The sequence below is a fragment of the Haliaeetus albicilla genome, chromosome 6 (assembly GCF_947461875.1).
Source record: "Haliaeetus albicilla chromosome 6, bHalAlb1.1, whole genome shotgun sequence".
In the NCBI taxonomy this organism is placed as follows: Eukaryota; Metazoa; Chordata; class Aves; order Accipitriformes; family Accipitridae; genus Haliaeetus; species Haliaeetus albicilla.
In genome coordinates this window covers 32,151,613-32,170,756 of record NC_091488.1, presented here as the reverse complement: position 1 = coordinate 32,170,756, position 19,144 = coordinate 32,151,613, and the positions used below count along the sequence as shown (strand labels likewise).

The 19,144-nt window shown below is 38.6% G+C and overlaps 1 protein-coding gene across 3 annotated transcripts in view; it reads left to right on the top strand.

The window, feature by feature from the left end:
- The window catches only part of CD247 (CD247 molecule), a 58,910-nt gene that overhangs the window by 8,865 nt on the left and 30,901 nt on the right, over nucleotides 1–19,144 (top strand). For 2 of the 3 annotated variants that reach the window (XM_069785456.1, XM_069785455.1), the window contains exons 1-2: nucleotides 3,196–9,280; nucleotides 11,615–11,651. The exons of the other annotated variant lie outside the window; for it this stretch is intronic. In XM_069785456.1, coding sequence (XP_069641557.1) covers nucleotides 9,257–9,280; nucleotides 11,615–11,651 — 61 coding nt within the window. In that variant the 5' untranslated portion in view covers nucleotides 3,196–9,256. Of the gene's footprint in view, nucleotides 1–3,195; nucleotides 9,281–11,614; nucleotides 11,652–19,144 lie in introns of those variants that run through there. 3 annotated transcript variants of the gene reach the window in all.

The window sequence follows — 19,144 nt, the reverse complement described above, 5'->3', positions numbered from 1 at the left end:
TTTTAGAGTTTTGCCTAAAATAATGAAATATGGAAAGTTATGCATAGTCAGTTCATTACTTGACTTTTTTCCTGAGGATGCATTTTGATCCAAGTGTTTCTCCTTGCACTCAAATGTCAACAAAAACAGGAGTCTCTCACAAAATTACTTCTCTCTAGAAGCAGCAGCTTTAATTTACCTTGTTTTGAATTCTCTCTTAAATTTCAGATGTCTCTGGTATTAATATGAACTAGACAGAACCGGAATTTTCCCTCTCTTGTCTGTTCATGCAGCTAAATTAATCTCTTTTCTTCTAATAACTCAGATGTTATTTTACTACTTGCCTCAAAAACCCGGCAGCACTACAATGCATTTGTTGCTGCTGTTAGCTATGTCTCTTATGACGGAAAAGCAGCAGCAGATTTTCAGGCTTGAGAAAATTTTTTTCTTTCTTTTTTTTTTTTTTATATAACTCTTAAAGAAGTTACAGATATGAACCTTCAGCCCTATCTTATTGTAACATCTTTTCCAGGGTGTTTTTATCTGATTTTATCTTTCTCAGCTGCAAAGAAGTAGCTAACAGGTTTGTCCCCTTTCTCTTTTGCTCTTCTTTTTACATCTTGTGCTAAATGTCTATTTGTTAGACATGATGGCTTTAGTAGAATGAATATGAAGTTTAAAATAGGGCTTAAAGGGAAGCAACTTTATGCAAAACTTTGCAAGATTTTAAATTCCCCCACCCCCACCCCCACTTGTTTTCTACTGGGGTAAACCAAACCCTTCCAAAGTATTTGTGTGAGACACCAAACAAAGTCTTTCAGCAATTAGTGTTCTGCGTTTGGCAAGAGAGAAACCCAGATTCAACTCCTTATTCTGTCTGACTTGGAGCAGGATCTTGAACGGGACTTCCATGTGCTAAGCCATTTGAGGGACACTCACTGGTGGTGATGAGAAATTCTAATGGGAGTCTATAAACATTCCCTGATTAAAGTGCCATCAGAATTTGTACTGGGAAGTGTTTCTGATGACCTGGATAAACCTATGCCAAAAAAACCGCCCAAAATCTCAACTTAAGTTGTAGTTTTTTATAGAGTCAGTTTAATCCTTTGCAGCCAATTAATGGAGTATATGTATCTAAGAGTTTCCCCATCCACCCTTGCAAAAATTGTTGTGCTCTCTTCACTAGCAACTGTATTTCAGCGTGACTAGAATCCCTAAGCAGGCTCCTGTGTGGGAGACTGTTTGCAAAATGGGGCATGGAGGTGGTTCTGTTCTCTTATGCATGGGTATATATAAGAATAACATCAATATGAGTACTGATAATATATGCTTATATTATTGATGATTCTGTCACTTCTGAAACCACATGTAATTATACAGGACTGGAAGATTTAGAAGAAGGTCCTAGGCTACTAAATCTTAAGGGTATGCAGGGATCTGAGGGAATCAGCTATATGAAGTACAATCAGAAGATGCAGTCTGAGAAAGCCCAGTACATGCGCTGACCTTTCTTGAAGAGGATTATCTGGAGCCAGAAAGGAGGGCTTCAGGTACTTAAAAAGATTTGGCAAGTAGCTTCACCTCTAAATGTGCTGTCTACATGCTGTAACTGTAATGTGGGGATGGTATTTAATTTCTGTAAAACTTTCCCCTTCTAATTAGGTCATGTCAGTGTTTTAGTAAATGCTGCTTATTTAAACATACCTAAACTAGCTTTAAATTAGCTATCTTCTTTAAGCAGCTCCCCAGTGGTGTCAGGAGGAGTTTTACTTCAGATAACCTGCTTGGGCATTTACCAAACTGCTCAGCCAGATTTTTGCAGCTCACACAAAGATCCATGCTAAATGAAATATGCTGTTATCAGCTAGTTGAAAACCAATTTAGTGATGTTTTTGTGAGCCACTGCTGCCTCCATAATGACTGCAGCATATACAAACATTTTTGGAAAGGAGAAAGTTTCTCATTCTGTGCCTTTGGGTTCAGTGGGGTTTTCACCTCTTTTGAAGCTTCAGGGTCGTACTATAATAAAAATATAGTAGTGTTCAGCTTCATCCATAGTAAGAAGGAATCTTATACCCAAGGAAAAGAGTGCCTCTAAGTAGCTATACTATCTAGCTTTTATTTGTCAATTTGCATGTATAAATGGTTTTACAAAGTGGTTTTAATGAAGTCTGCAGTTAATTAATGTTTAATTCCTAAAGCAGTTTTGTGTTGAGGTTTTAATTTTCAATGTTTTTGTTTAACTCCTCATTATCTTGTTTTGTTGTAGTTCTGACTATTTTAAAAGTATCTTCTGGTGCTTTTTATCTCTCTGATTAGGAAGATTGCTAATAAGATACTAAGAAAAATCAATACAAATGGAATGTAAAATTTTTAAATTGGGAAGCTTGAACTTTGGTATCTTGTCTGAAGGATTTGTAGATAATTCTGACAATTCCCATCATCCTCGCTGCTCTACAGAGTCTTTCTCCCCTTGATGAAACAGTGCTATTTTTTTAGGTAAAGCAAGACAATGGAAAAATGGGGTCACAGGTTTTGGACTTTTAATTGCGGATGATTTACTGTGTAACCTTTAGAAAACCACTGGAATGTGTGTAGGCTTTCCAGTAAATCAGTGTCCAAGCTTAATCAAGATGGGCCGCTTTGTTAGCTGTTTTTGTTAACTTTAAATTGCTTATCCAGTTGTTGATATACAAATAATGCTTAAAGTGTTAACACACGTGGTCCTGAAGACTGTATGCTATTTTAGTAATTGATTAATCAACAAAGAGGCTTATTTGCCTATTTTATGATGGTGTTTTGAAAACTGAGCTCTATCAGGTATCCTTTAGATCCTCCAGTGTAATGTATTTTATATATAGGAAATTAAAATAGTGGCTATGTCTAATTTGCTGCTACATTCACAGTGACCCTTACTGCTTACAGGACAGCCTTTGCTTGCATTGGGAAAATGGCCAATCTTTTTCCTTCCCTCTCTTTTTAAAAAACCTCTATCATTCTAGATTCAATTGAACTGATGAGAGAAACAAAAAAGTAAAAGCTCACTTAGGGACATGCTGTTAGTCTTCCTGAAGTGAAGAGAGGAAAAAATAATGTCCTGTACAGACTGTTATTTCACACTTACAAAGCATCTTGAGCTCTTTAGAAAATGTGCTGTAGAGATGAAAACATTTATTGCGTCCCATGCAACACATGCATGCTGTCACTGTTCATGCAACACATGCATGCTGTCACTGTTCATGCCGGTACAGCTCTAAACATGACAGTGTTTAAGCTGTTTGGCATCTGAGTGTTATTGTTTAGGGACAGCAATATTGGGATCACAAATGTAATTGCACAATTATTCTAGCCACCTTTTACTCCCATGAGAATACCTATGCTAGGACCTGATGATTGTAATGTCTAAATATCTCATTTAGACTAATTAAAACATACGTTATTCTTAATGTAAATAGTTCTTGCTATTTCAGTAGATGTTGAAGTTCAGCTCTCAGCTGTCTGTCTTCCTATAACTGCATGCTGCTTTTCTCACAGGTATCTCCTGGCTGCTGAGGACTTGCCCTATGCATTAACTATTAACCAGGCATCAAGGCAAGGACTTCCTTTGGGGATTGACTGCAGTTTATTTGCTCAGTGTATGTAGCCTCTTTAGCCTCAGGCGCCGAATAGAGCACCTTGGTCTTGAACTCCATAGTCTCTGGCTTCTAAGAAGCGAAGTTGCCTAAGGGGACCTATACTTCAGCAGAGCTTCTGTTCTGGGTGTTTTGGCTTATACAGGGTAATATCTGTAATGTGGCTTGGAAAATGCTCAGTGCATGGCACTTATCTATTGTCTGTGTCGTGTGTGAGAACCAGAGGGGTGCGAGCTTGCCTGAAAGCTACTTTGGATTTTTTTTCCAAAGCCTTTCAGTCTTGGGGTCTTGAGCTGAGAAGGGAGGGAAAGTGTGAAATATTTGGCATTAAAGCCCCAAAGTCAAGTGGCACTTTGAATGGAGTTTATGTATAACTCATCAAAACACTGCCTCTTCAACATCTGTATGTAGAGTGTGAAAGAACACCTACTTGCGTATTCATGCAGAGGATTTCAGACAGGTGATTTTGCTGTCTAAAATACACTGGGAGGAGAGAAGATGACCTGAAAATGAGAGTGCACATTATAAAAAATAGCTATAAACTGGTTGCTGAATTACTTTGGGGGGATCAGAAGGATTCACACCATCCGAATAATTTGGGCATAGGTTATTCTTTGGGCAAAGGGGGTAGAAACTGAATTCTTACTTGGGAGCAGTTTGCTGAGTTTATGGAATGGACGTTTTATTACATATTTGAGAGGTACACAAGAATACCCGATGTTTAATCAAGCATATTACAGATATATTTATGCTATATAAGTTAATGGCTAGATGAAAACACAGATGCTATTGATGTTGCACAAGTGTATGTGCAGAAAGCGGGACAAAAATGTGTGGATGTGCTTGTAAGCATGTGTTACAGGCAGATCTGTGCAAACCCATTAAGTTCATATGTGCTGTTTGGTATATTAGCAGGAAAATGTGTTTCACTTCCATTATTGAAGCCATTTTTAAATGTAGATTTAATAAGGATCAAGGATGATCTTTAGCAAGTGTTTGTTTACTGCTATATGCATATGTATTAAAATTACAAAATCTATTGATAGTCTTTCATCTTTTATCAGATAAACAGCAGTTTTCTGTGAGTAAGTGAAGTTCTACTATTACATACATGCAGCCCAATGTGGGGGGAATAATGTTTTCTGCAGGTGCCAGAGATAATGGAATATTTCTTTTTTAAGCTTGACATTACTATTTCAAAGACAGTGAGTGCTATTGCTGCTGGGACCTCCTGTTTCTGTTCTTCTTCCTTTCCCTTGCCGAGTACTACCTGGATTTTGTCTTTTATAAGCAAGAGGTGTGGGTATATCTTTCTAGTTATTTACTTCCCCAGCAGTAACACGTCTGAGATTTATTATTATTTCTGTAATAGTAAAGACTGCTATTAAATGGTTTGAAAATCCAGAAATGTGAATTCATAAATACCTTTTTAAGTTTCATTATATTTGAAAGACCTTACTATGTGTATATCCCTGGACGTTCTCCTACACACACATATGTAATGTCTTGCATGTGTCCAGTGCAAGTCAGGCATTCCCAGGTGTTCTTACAACCTGACATGCTGAACTTATAACTAGGTCTCTACTTGAAGTCACTTTTTGAATGAGCAACACAAACTTCTTTCCTGTGATGATCCATGTATGTATTAAAGATTCATCTGTCCTGATTCAACTTCCCAGTATGAAATTGCAATTTCAGTATTTATTCTGTGAGCTAGTTTACAAGTGCCTTATTCACCCTTTCTTAGGAGAAAGTCTTGTAAACCCTATTTGTGCTCTTATTTTTCATTCATCTTATTTATTAATTTGCTATTTTTTATACAAATCTGAGATCACAGTAACTGACCAGTTACCTTCTCAAATTCACACAAGATGTATACTCGCAATAAGAACTGCTACAATTAAACCAAATACTTTAAGGTATATGTGTATTAGAATGATATACGGGTCTTAACTGAACCACAGGAGTTTCTGCTTGGGTAACACAAATATTAATGAAATGTGAAATAGTGCTTGATAACATCCAGTTTGCCCTGATCTGTGAAACAAAATGTTAACATAATTGTTGAAAAAAAAAGATCAGATGCAGTACAATTTTCTAATATTAAAAAAGTTTTTATGTGTGTGCCTGTCACCTTTTAGAATTACATTACTGGAAGTTAAGGGCTAGCAGACTTCCTGGCTTTAAACTATAGAATTTGTTGTATAACAAGAGCCTGCTAAGAGTAACACCTTTGGTATTATTTTAGAGAAATCTGTAATTTTTGTGCTGTAAAAAAGCTTTGAGAGAGAACAAAATTCTCTCGGTCTCTCTATGTGGTCAGATTTGCTTTATTATCCCTGAAGGACAGATTGGGAAATGAAAATGCAAAGAATCAAAACAGCTTTCCTCAAACCTCATATCATAAGAATTTAGAATAGAAGAACTAAATGATTCTTACTGAGGATAAAATAATGATTTGACCTTCTCACTGGGTTTTCTGATTCAGATGATGTTCATATAATCTAGTGAAGTACATTCAATAAAGTGTATTTTGGATGAGAATAATACATGAATGTGGTTATGTAAGCAATTAATTTATTCCTTTAAAGCTGCACCTGTCCCTTTGTGTGATCTGTGTCCAATTGTTCTTCTGTTTGGTATGGAAGTAGTTTGGGTTTTTATGTTACGGTTGGCTTCATGTGTCCCACTCTCTAGAATGTAATGCTGTATTTCAGTAGCAATTTAGTTTTGGCAGTGAAAATAAAAAAAAAAAAAGAGAAATAACTGTTTAAAACTACTGCTGCTTCAGGAGAATTTAAAACTGAGAGTGGAGAAAGGAATAGTACAGATCCTTTTAATGGAATTGTGAGACACAAGATTTTTGTCCCCTGTGTATTGCTTTCATGTACATGCTCTCTGAACTCTCAGTGGTGTGGGAAGAGCAATGGTAGTTGCAACTAAATTTAAAGAAAGTGCTTTTCAGCAGCCTTCTTGCTTGGATTCATTGAACAGTAATGGACATGAATATGTTTAATTTCAGAATTTTTGTTGTTGATGACCTTTGTGAGGCAGCTTACAAGTACGAACATAATGCAGCTCTGTGACATGCAGACTCTAAAATTTACATCAAACCCCAGTTTTCTGAATCATAACAAGTCTGAAGTCTATAGCATAGCAATAACTGCCTCTACAATTACCATTAAATACAAACAACTTGTCTGTTGAATTAAAAATGAAAAAAAGAGCATAATGTTTTATTTTGATACTACTTCAATAAAATGTTCAATTTCATGACAGAAGATATCTAGACAATTGATCACAACCATGGCAATTGTCATCTCCAGAAAGGTGTTGATGGGTTGGTTTCTTAGAGCAGAAAGAAGTCAAGACAGGAAACCATTAGACAGGCCATACATCTGTTTGGCTGTACGTATAAGACTGAGACATACTGGGCTACAAGGAGGGAGACAAGTCTAATTCGTTGTGCCGTCTGATAAGAGTAGAGTAGGGTGATGCTCTGCCATAGGGAAATACACCTTAAGTATGTCTTTTTTGGTCGGAGAGGCCTGTTCACATTGCTTACCCCAAGGTGTAGGTCATTGCCACAATCATGTTCCTTCTCCTCCAAGTGGACCACTGCTGGTGGGTGGATTGTGTGGGGTCATGAAAGGAGAGAGGCCTCAGTGCTGTGTTGTTCAGTGTGTGAGATGTTGCCTTCATACTCAGCATCACATGTCAGAAACTAACTGTGTAGAGTGTTGCACCCAGTGTATGAAATTAATCTAGGTTGGCTGCATCGGACTTTTGACTATTATTAGCACCTCAATAAGTATCAGTGTTGCAATATGAATGGAAAATCTGCTAAAAGCCTCACTGTAGATGGACTCTTTTGTGAAAGCAGAGAGAAAGAAGCCACTTCGCAAAATCAGTCAAGCTTTTTGATAGTTGTCATTACAGTGTGCCTAACACATTTTGGTCTTGCAGTGTAGACAGGACTGTGAATTGTGTCTTCACCTTGTCCCTGAATTATGTGATAGCCTTTGGTTTTGGTTGGGCTGTAACATGATTTGGGAATGTGGCTTGACACCATCTATACTGCAGAATAAACTGTGTTCCTAGCACAGTTGAGCAATTACCATCTCATGAGTACCTTCTCCTCCCCCAGTGTAGACTTTTTTTTTAATCTTTTAATGAATCAGCACTTGCTACTAATCGCATTACTTTCATTAATCTAATGATTTCTTAGAAATTAGAAGTGCCTCATAAGCATTAATAGGTCCTCACGCTACTATTCTGAAGTAGTATGTTCCTGTAATATCTATTCTAATGGGGTAAATCAAGGCACAGAATGGTTAATTGCCTTTCAGAAAGTCTCCGGCAAAGCCAGCAATAAACTGCCAATTGCTTTAGCCATTAGCTATAGTATGTTTCTGGGTCTGAATTCATGATGGACTAATAGAATGAAGATTAGACTAGAGCAGGCAAGAAACTATTTATGCAAAAGTATATTTCAGGACCCTTGATTATGAGTTTTCAGCCAAAGCAAGGGGAGGTGGTTTCATGTTGCAATTTGTGAACAAAACCAGCGATGTAAATAGAAACCCATGTTAAGATAAGAAAAGTATCTCCACGCAAGCTGTTGCAGCAAGAGTGAAGAGGACTGGAAGATAAATGCAGTGCTGAAGCATGTAGTAGATGAGTTGTAAGATACTCTACATATCTTTACAACCACCAAATTAAAACAAAAATTAAAAATCATCAGCCAAAGCAAAATCTGACTGACGGAAAATAAGTGCCACATCCAGCATGCAAAGACCCAGACATAGCAGTATGACATAGAATGTGGTTAAAATCCATTCAGTGTTTCATAACAGAATGGTAGGGATGCTGAAAGGTTGCTGTATGGAAGAGTCCAAAAGGACAAGTGCAAAGAAACATGGAAGTAAGGAGTGAATGAGATTCATCAGTTAGCATTTAAGTTACGATAGAAAGGGCATTGGGAAAGGGAAATCTTACCTGATATCAGATACAAAATTTGAGACTGGCTGTTGAAAAGATAATATCTTTCTATGATACTACCCTTGTTACTGGGAATGCTACAGCTGTGCTGGAAACTACAAGAGTAAGGCAGCAGTAAGGATTTCTTTTAAGCAACCATCTGTTGGATGGAAATGGCAAAGTTGGCTTTTCCTTGAAAGATCTGGACATCAACAGCTGACATTAGAATGGGGTCAAGATGAAAATAACTACCAAAAAACCTGCTGTGAATGTGTTCTTCTGTAGCAAAATGACAGATTGTTGTGTTATGGCCAGAAGGGAAATCTTTGTTTTGAGTCTGTTTTTTCTCTTGAAATGGCAATACTGCAACTGCTGTATTAAATTAAAGGCTTCAGTGGAAGGAAAGTGTATCAATCCACCTTCTTGATTTATTTCTTATTTTTGGCAACATTTTAATAGAGAAGTACACTTTCTTTTTGTTTCAAGCAAAACACATATGAAGACCAGTAAAAAGGTCTTGAGTTCCCAGGGGATTGCTGTGAGACTGGATAGTGTGTCTGCATCAACCCAGATGACCTAGGATTAGTGCTGGGTAGCAAACCCTCAGCAAGGCTGCTGCTGGTCTTCCCAAAGCAGCAGGATGATGAACATTTGACTACCTCAAAATGCTGGCGTCTGTAACTGAAAAGGTATGTAAAGTTAAAACAGAAGGGGTTTTCCAAGGTGGTGAAAAGAAGTGGGGAGAGTGGGAGGCAGAGAAGCCACCATAAATTTTCTCCAGGCACAGAGGCTGAAAACGTTTTGAATTCTTCCCCTTTAGACTTGCCAGGCTAAGTTAATGGCAAGAATCAGAGGGGCTTTCAGGAAGGCTCTATGTGGGTGTAGAAAATGAAAACATGGTAAGGCCACAGTCTTCAAATTCATACAAAGAATAAGTTCAATAATGTCACGGGGTCTGAAGTTGTGATATTAATTTCCCTCTTATACAGGAAAACTGCAGTGCTTCTCACACTGCTGGGTGTCATATGATGCTGTCACATACCTTTCCCATTTGCGGTGTTTTTGGATCCAGGACTGTCACTGATCTGCCACGTGAACTTCAAACAGCCACTGCCTCCTTCTGTGCCAGTGCCCCTTACCAGCCTTTGTTACTTGTTTACTTGGTTTCTGATTGTGTAGCACCTCATACAGTCCAGAAATTAATGCACTAATTGAAGCTAAGATTAAACAGAAACACAAGTCTTTGCAGGACTGAAGTATGTGCAGTCTTTTGGGGACAACTGCTGTATTTAAGCAGGTACATCTGTAACACCACAAACAGTATCGTCGAAAACTGCGATGATTGAGGGCTGGGGCCCTCAAGACTGTTTAATGACTTACGATAACAATCGAGTCCTGCTGTTATCATTTTATGGGTACTGAACACTCATCAATGAGCAAAACACAACCCCTATAGTAAAGCAGGTTGCTATTGTGAGTTTCCTGTGAAGGTAAACTGAATAGCTGAGTACCTCTGTCAAAAGTCTCTAGGTAATTTAAAGCAAGAGAGCTCAATATGTTTGTGATTTTGGTTTGGTTTTTGTTTTAAATTTTCTGTCCATCTCCAGAGACAGTGGTGCTTTCTTGCAAGAGCATCTTAGAAACTATGTCTCTTCCGCTGCTGACTTGTTTAGGCCAGAGAGGGTTTCAACACTGAGGCTGACCCCCTTTTATTTTCAATGTCTTTTGTGCGCTTTCTCCAAAATACACAAGTTTCAGGCTGCTTTCCCCTCAACTCAGCAGAAAATGTTAGTGCTGCTGATCTCTGTGACAGAGCAACGGGTGACAAACTGCCTTGTCATTTCAATCAAAGCCACCCACACTTGTCATTAGATTTATCCAGGGTTAAACTGTTCATTACGCACCAGCCCAGGCTGCCCGGGGTAGCTGTTTTTCTTAATCTCTTGTCATAACTGTTGTAGGTTGGAGGCAGGAATGAAAGCACCTGCTGACTGAAGTGACAGCTTTATTCTAGGGGCTGGGGACTCAGCTGAAAGAAAAAACAAACGGGGACACAAATTACTGGGCATGCAGTTCAGAAGGATAATGCATTTTGTAGAATTAAGAGTTTGTTTAAAAGAAATCATACAGCAGTTGTCATCTGCTACTTCCTATATACCCTACTTTTTGCACGTGTTTTTCTATGTTCCTCTTGTTTCCTTCTCCCACATGAAACTGCTTTTTAGGGGTTTTTCTTTTGTTAAGAGACTTTACTGTTTTAACTGGAATATATTCAACAAAACACGTTACCAATTCTTGTGCCAGTTTTTATTTAAAAATGCAAATATATAAGAAAAGATGATGTAGACCCAGCTGATATAATCCATTTCACATTGTAACAGCACTACTCCAAGTGCATTTTATTTTTAATTTTGCCTTGTTATGTTTCAGTGTGTTAACTGTTTCTGGATTGTAAACTTACTTTTCTTCATCTTGTCCCTATAGTGTTAGGGGAATACAGTTCAGTGCCTTCTCTTGGAAGTGGGAATCTTGTTTTGAGTCTGATACTCACTTGCTTTGCCTCCCACTTACCCTACAGCTAAAAGGAAATAAAGATATTTATTTATTTATTTTTCATTAAGTACTGTGCTATTTGCAGTAAAAAGCCCAGCTATACTCCTGGGAGAGAGCTACTCCCTGAGCAGCTAAGGGAGAAAAGAATAATTAGATTCCCCCACCCTGCCCCGCCACTGGAAATAAAATGCTGTATTTGAGTTATTTTGAATAAATACTCTACATTAGACTTTTTGATCTGATAAAATTTACTACAGGTGTATTAGACTTGAATTTTCATAGCATGTTCAAGTGCTAGGTATAGCGCATATGTATTTTTTATAACTTAAACCACCTAAATTCTGGCAATACTGCCTACTATTTGTTGCTACTGGATAACTTTCAATGACTCAAACATCCTAAGCAGTTTTAGTGACCTGAGGTTTAAAACCATATAACCTATTACAGAGTGTTTTCTTATTTCCTCCTAGTTTGGCCAACCCCATGCAGATAAAAGAAGCATTCAAGGTAATAAATATATATAATTGTAGTATCTCTCTATATTATACATCTATTTTTAGCATGCATATAATATATATTAAAGATAATATAAAAATAAGTACATTCCAGTATTGTTGAAGCTTTCCAAGAGAACATAGCATGCATCTCAAAGTTGTGCTTATGGCCATTATGATTATGACCATTAAAATAAGGGCTTCTTTTCATATGGAAAAGCAACATTAGTCATCTGACATGCATCTTTCCCTCAGCACTCTGAACAACAGGACTTTTATCAGCGAAGTTTCTCTCTGCATGTAGAAATACAGCAGGTAGACTGGAATAGTTTTTAGGAACTTCCTAAAATTTTTCTGTCAGGTACCTGGTTTGTTCAGATCCTAGTATGGCATGGCAGATGTAGGCAGAGAGGTTTTAGAGCTGTTTATTTCACATGAGCTGTCACGCAGTTCTGAGATATGATGGGTGTTATCAGACACCCATTAAATTGTTTATAAGGTAGTGGCAGGTGACTTTTGGCCTGATACTGTGAGAGGTTTGGACTTAGACCTTCCATTGGGATGAATAAGAGCAGTGAGACCTCAATGGCCACACAGAATCAGGCCTTCTGTTGTTACATGGGATTATGTGGTTACCGATGGCCTGGTTTGAGTTTGATTGTAATTTATTACTGGACGATTTAAAATTGGAGAGCTTTTCTGCCAGATGTATGTGGAGTGGGGAGAAAGGGGAAGATGAAAAGAAGGGGAGGAGAGAACGAGGCAAATATTCTGTAAAAGGTTAAACTACTTGCAGAGACAGCTCAGGTGGAAACAAAAGGGAAAGCATCAGAGGGTAAGCAGAAAAGCATAAGATTAAGGGGAGAATTGTAGATCTGATGGCTCAGTAACTTACCTTTATATCATCTTCTTCATGTTAGAAATGATGCTGGGAAGCAAGCTGTGGTTCAGAGACAAAATGCAATTCAAATACTGCTTTGATTGTGACCTCTAAGGCAAAGGTAGAAATGACCTTCCTAAAGTTTTGCTTACATAGATGAGGATGAACACAGAATCCCAGAGAGAACTCTGGAGTCATCTTGTAAGGATTGTGGTGGTTGAATCTCACACAGCATGAAGCTGTGATAGCAGTACCTCCCTTGCAGGCAAGTATGTAGGTTTGGATAAACATATATGTTGTGCATCTGAACTGTTCACATCAGGGTTTGTTTTCCTCCCTTTTAACACTTTCTGTCCTCAGATATTTCAGTTACTCATACATTGGTTGTCCATAAATAATCCTCACTATTCCTTCGCTGACTGATAAAATTGGAATTGAACCTCTACAGGGTCAGTTCTGCGTATGACAGAAGAATAGCAAACATGCTGCTAATACTTCAGGAACAGGAAGAGCAGTGATCAGTTACAAATCTGTTCACCTTGTACCTCAGTGGGCTGAAATGCTTTCAGGATAAATTCTATGGGAAAGACACAAGAAAGGAACATGGGAAGTAAGACAAAATGCAAAGCAGCTTTACCAAAGATTGATTATGAGGATAACTAAACTGATTACTTGGTGAAGGATTATTACTTGTCTTCACGTAGGAATGGGTAGTGGATATATCTGGATCGTTTTCCATGATGCTACATGGAACAGAGAGGAGGGAGTTTAGTATGGGTATTGTAAAGGGCACAGTGGCTTGCAAGAAAGTATCAGTAGGACATGCTGCAGGAGAAAATTTGGGTCTGAAGAGATGATTAGTGAGAATCTTTAAGAACTGATCTGGATGTTACTATTTAATATCATATTTAATAACAGTGGCAGGAAAAGTAGGAGTGTGTGAATAAAATTTACTGACGACACAAGATAGGAACACGTCTTCAACACAGAAGCAGACTGTAATATCAGACAGGATTTCATGGACTGGTAATAGTACAAAGAGGATAGACATGCTATGGGAATGTGTAGGGCAGAAATTTGTTATACTAGTTGGGCATATAGTAGAGAATTAGTATGTTGATTGTGTGCAGTATCATCAAAACTAGCAGTGAGAGAAGCCTCGTAAAAAGAGATTCCAGGATATATTAAAAGCTCTGTGCTGTAAACTGGAATAATATTTATGTCCCTGCATAAAACACTGGTAAGACCACATTTTGTGTTTTGTTTTGAATACCCAAATACAAAAAGAAATAATACAAGTGGAACAGGTATGGGCAATAGCTGCTAGGAGTATCAGGGAAATGGAGATCCTGTTGTTCAGAGAAAGGTCAATGGGCCTTGGCTTGCTTGGCCCCCAGTAGAAGGTTGCTACACTTTCTGCAACGAGTGCTTTCGCAAATGCAGAAGAGAGGTCAAAGCATGTTTCCTTTTCTTTGGTAGCATTACCAGCTTAAAAGTTTTCTGCTTCTGTTCCAACCCTGTGCCATGCCTTTGCCTGCAGGCAGCAGAGCTGCCTGTGAGGGCCAGGAGGACCAAGACCATGCAGCAGATGAAGAGTAAGGCTGGCAAGGGACAGCTCAGGGCCAAAGAGAACAGGGGCAGCTGCTTATCGAGATGGCATTGCCATACAAAGATACAGGGGATCTCTACTTTTATATTAAGCTTAAAAAATAATAATGTCAGAGCAAATCAAGTAAGTGTAAAATTAATGTTTAATTAATTGAAAATGGGAATTGGAAGACCTTTTGTGTCCCTTAGAGCAACTCAGGTTCTCAGTCCACCAGGGAGCCGGAGAATTAAACTGTGTACGTGCACCCATAGCAGTCTTAAAATGGAACATGAACTGTATTTGTGCACCTCTGGGATGGGATGATGAGAAAGCATTCTTGAGTTATACGTATAATAACTCATCCAATGAGTTGCACTTAGCTTTGTTTCAAAAATCCCAGAACATGGCCACCTCATTTCCCTGCAAATTATGCCTTTTGAATTAACAAAGCAGCTTTAAACTGATTAGCTCATGGGTTCCCTTCCCTCCTGTCGGAAGTACAAGGAAGAATTAGATGTAAATTGCTATGTGAAGTTCAGAGGAAGTTTGTACCAACTCTAATGATGCTTGAGTTTGCCAACTGCTGTGTGAAGTTATTTCTTTTTTAAACTTTATTTGAATTGAATGTGAGTATTGCAGCACCTTGTATCTTTAGCTACATTTTGCTCAGTGGCAAGGTGTTCAGATTGGCATAATTCAGATATGCCAGAAATCTCATGCTTGCTTCTTGAATGTGGTGCCTTCTGCCTTGGTAAACAAGAGGAGATGACTATTTACTTTTTAAAACAAAAACAGGAAAGTGAATTCTAATGTTTTCCCCTCTTCAAGCCTACTGCCAGTTTAGCGTGGATTTCTGTGCCCTACTCATGTTTCCACTAGTGATTTTGATTGGGCACATCAAGCATTCATTTACTTTTAATGTGTTGCAATGCACATTAAAAGGAACTCATTCAAGGTATGAAATACGAAACACTCAAGTATCATTAATACAACAACATTGGATCCTGTTCCTTTAGCGTGCTGCTGAATTCAGAGGGAGGAGGAGAAGAACCTTAGTCAAAACCAGCACATGTGAATTTTTTTCTTCTGTATTTCTTTTCAGTGCTGAAGGCATAATAAGCTTGCAAGAAAACATGGCTCTTGGAAGGAAGGTGATAGGTGAAAGATGGTAGCTTGGCTTTGTGTCAGAGTGCCTGAGATTGGCATTAATCCCTGCCTCACTATCTGCATAACTAAACTCAGTCCTGGAAAAAAATATTTACCCAGTTCTCTTTGTTACAGAACTGGCAATGTGTCATATTTTTGTCAAGTATCCTGTGCTTTTGTTTTTGTTTACTTTTGAGTGCAATATAATTACTTATATAAGCCTGACCTTTTTTTTTTTTTTAAAAAAGCATGTAGGGTTGGCAGTTGAATGGCTCTGCTTTTTCCACCATATCCTATGTAAATTTGCTTGTGCCTTGTTAGTAGCCCCATGCCTGCCTGCCTCTACAAATCTTTTCTGCCCTTTTGTAGCAGGTGCATTAGTCCTCGCTGCATACGTAGCTTTAGGAGTTGCTGAATGCTTATTAATGGTCACCTGCACTGTCTCTTCCTGACCTCATTGCACCCTGTGGTTTTTGATCTGAAACTTGCAGAAATCCTGATGAGCTGGAAAGCTTTTCTGCAGTGGGAAGGGGTGTACTGGCAAAGAGGTTAGCTGCAAGACCTAGGTGGAAGAAAGTGTTGACAAGAGCTGTTCAGTAAACATCTCTGAGCGTTGGAGCATCACCAGGTTGTGACTCTATGGTGCTGCTTGGGCAGTGGAACATATGTAGCTGCACTGCAGGGACTGAAAACACGCAGAAGAAAAACCCACGTAGAGTCAGAAGGATGATGACTTCTGTGAACTCATGTGTTTCCGCGTGTGAGGCTGACTCCTGTGGGGTCCGCTGTTGCCTTTTATCGTAAAAGGTAGCATGCAGCAGAGCTGGTGCTTGCCCGGCAGACCTAAGCCACAGAAAACTCAGTTTTGACTTTTCAGTCAGCCGGTAGGGTCAAGTCTGCAGTCTGATGGGCCTCTGTCACTCGTCTTTTTGATTAAAGGCTAGTGTTACGGTTCTGTGCAATAGAGATGAAGGTGGTATATATCCCGGAGAAGTTAAATAAAAGTTATTTCCTTGCCATTCAGCTGTTGAATTTTCTCCATCTAAAACTGTGTAGACTGTATTTAAAATTGAGACTATTACAAGGTTTCATGTATAATTGTAGTGAATTAAACTTGTACATGCTGATCTTTTAATACCAGAACAACAGATCCCAAAATAGTGAGACTTAAAACTCTTTTCTGGAGTTAACTGGAAATCTTTTATCTGTTTTGATTTTTTTTTAGGAGTTTTCTTATAACAGCCAGAATTCTTTGATTTAGAAAAGACTTATTGTTTGATATTAAAAAAAAAAAGACTTCATGAGAATTAAAAATTAAATACTACATGAAAATATACATGATTTTATTTCTGCTTCTGATATGTCAGGAAACCAAACCAAAAATTATAACAAAAATATTTTGGTTATAATTTTTCAGAAAGAAAATGCCTGTAAGTTGTAATCTCCTCTGAACAGGTACTCTGAGCTGTTGTGCTCTATAAGCATTTAAGCAAAGACAGAACTGCTTTTTTTTTTTTTTTAATAACTCCATGGATACAAGTTAGCAGCATGAAGTATTAAAACTGTATTTTTGCTGCTCTTTTTAGTGCTGTAAGATCTTGTTTCTTTAAAACAAAAACAGCTACAGTGTTAGCAATGAAAATATCATTTTTATTTATAGCACATTGATAAACGTGGCTTGAACTTTTTAGAGTGCAAACTCAGCTAACCGTCTGGGGCACCAGAAGGTGTGAACTTCCATCACTAGAGTGACTTAGAGCACACATACCATTTTCTTCGAAGTGCACTGGGACAAAATAATTCAGCTTTTCAGCTTTTTGGGGCGAGTTACCGGGTTCATCTCAAGGTTGAAAAGGATGTTCAAGCAGGCAATTAACTTACCAGTTTAAGTTAGAGCTTTGGTTTGCTGCTTTGAGTAGGATGTAATCTGGGCTCTGGGCAGTTACTTCTCTTTCAGCATAAAGGAACACGTCAAGTATGAAATTTAACACATTCTTATTTCTGCAAAGAAAAATGTTCTCCTGGTAATGTGATATAAATACCAAGTGCAACATAATATGTGCTCACAGTTGAAGACTTCAAGATCAAAAAAAAGTGGAGGAAGAATGTGGAAATTTTTTTTTAAATAAAATTCATTATTTTTAAGTCCTTTTTGTCTGCTATTAACAAGTTAGTCCTTTTTGTTACAAACATTAACAGGCTGTACTTTATGTACTTCATCATCTTGTTTTCTGGTGCCCTGTAACTAACTTTTGATGTCTGAGCCTCTGCTATCTGTCAAGGTAGTTTTAGGCTAGTATAGTGTGGTATTTTGAAGGAGAGATGCAACATGCTCTCCCACAGAGACTTTGGTTTCTGCTTATTGATTAACATTCTAGCTTCTGTGACTGGTGACTGGGCTTTAACAAGTACCCAGAAGTTAGGAACATTATAAATAAACTCTCAGAGAAGGAAGCAAACAGCTGATTTTATAGCTCTTTTCTCCATGCAGTTAAGATATTAAACACAACTCTCTGTAAAGCACCACAAAAACTCTCTGGTAGCCTAAGATACTATATGGTGAGTTCATTTATTAACGTGAAATATTTTTAGCCTCTGAAGAATGAATTTCTGTCCTGTCATTAATTCCTCACCTGTCTGAAAAAGGTGGTAATTTTTCTTCAAAGCTTGGCTGCTGGGGTTCATGCGATTGCTGTATCTTTAGGGTTTTTTCTTCAGAAAAATATATACACTCTTTTTTAAATTCACAATGACAGAAAAACTTGAAAGTGTGGATGCCAAAGATTCTGATTAGAAAGAAAACAGAAGACGCTGCTCGCTCTGTCACGATCTTGGGATGGGAGGTATGACTGTAGTTTGTAGCATTTTTGATTGCCTATTATAATCTGTTATCTGGGACATGTTGAAATGCATAACAGTGAATTAGACAGGGCTAGCACACGGGTGTGAGTACTGACATGTGCATGTTGTTTTAAGCGTTAGCATTATCCCTGATGCAGTCTAGTTTGCACTCCAGGAGCACCAGCAAAGCATAAACTGTATGCAAGAAAATATCATAATCTCACCCAGAAAATTAAAGATTTTGGACAGAGAGAACAGCCTGGTCTCTCTCCGTAAGCTGTATCCTTACTGTGTGCCTTGGGCTTTAGCTGTCCCCTGGCTATACCGGCACATTCAGGGATGCTTCCTGAGCTGGAAGCAGGGCTTGCTCACTGATAGGGGTGATTACCACTAGCAAGAACAGGACAGAAAATGCTGAACAGATGAAATACTTTAATTTTCCACTGTTTTGTCTGTATAGCTTAGGTCTCTTCCTTTAAATAGTCAAATTGTAAATGAATCTGTAGTTCCTCTCCACTCAAGTGGAAAATATGTTATTGTCTGTTTTTATGAATCCATTTAAAGCTGCTTATTCTTCTTTTCCATAGCTGCTTTCTGACTTTCTCCTGCTGTTATCCAGCTTTTTATCGCCCTTCCCCAGACTCCTGCCTCTCATCTCCTACCAGACACTGATGTGAAAGGAGGCAAGAGTGACACAGCAGTAAAGCCAGGCTGTGTGGATGCTGAAGGAGGTTTCACACTAGTGACGGGCGCGCTTTTCCAGTGCAGCCCTGAAGGGAAGGGACCCTGCACAAGGAAACCCCTGGGGAGGTGGAAGCCCTGTGCTGAGACCTCTTTCAAAGGTGGTGCGTCTCCCTCTGCACTGCGGTCCCTGGCACCCTCCTGTTTGTGAGGGGGGAGGCAGGGAGGCTCTCCTGCAACAAGGCAAAGCAGGGTGGGGGGCTTCCTTCATTACTGAACCTTTTTCTTCCTTTCACACATGAATCTGCCTGACTGAAAGTCACTGGTCTTACACGAGTGATTTGTTTGGCTGAACATCCTCCCTGCTCTG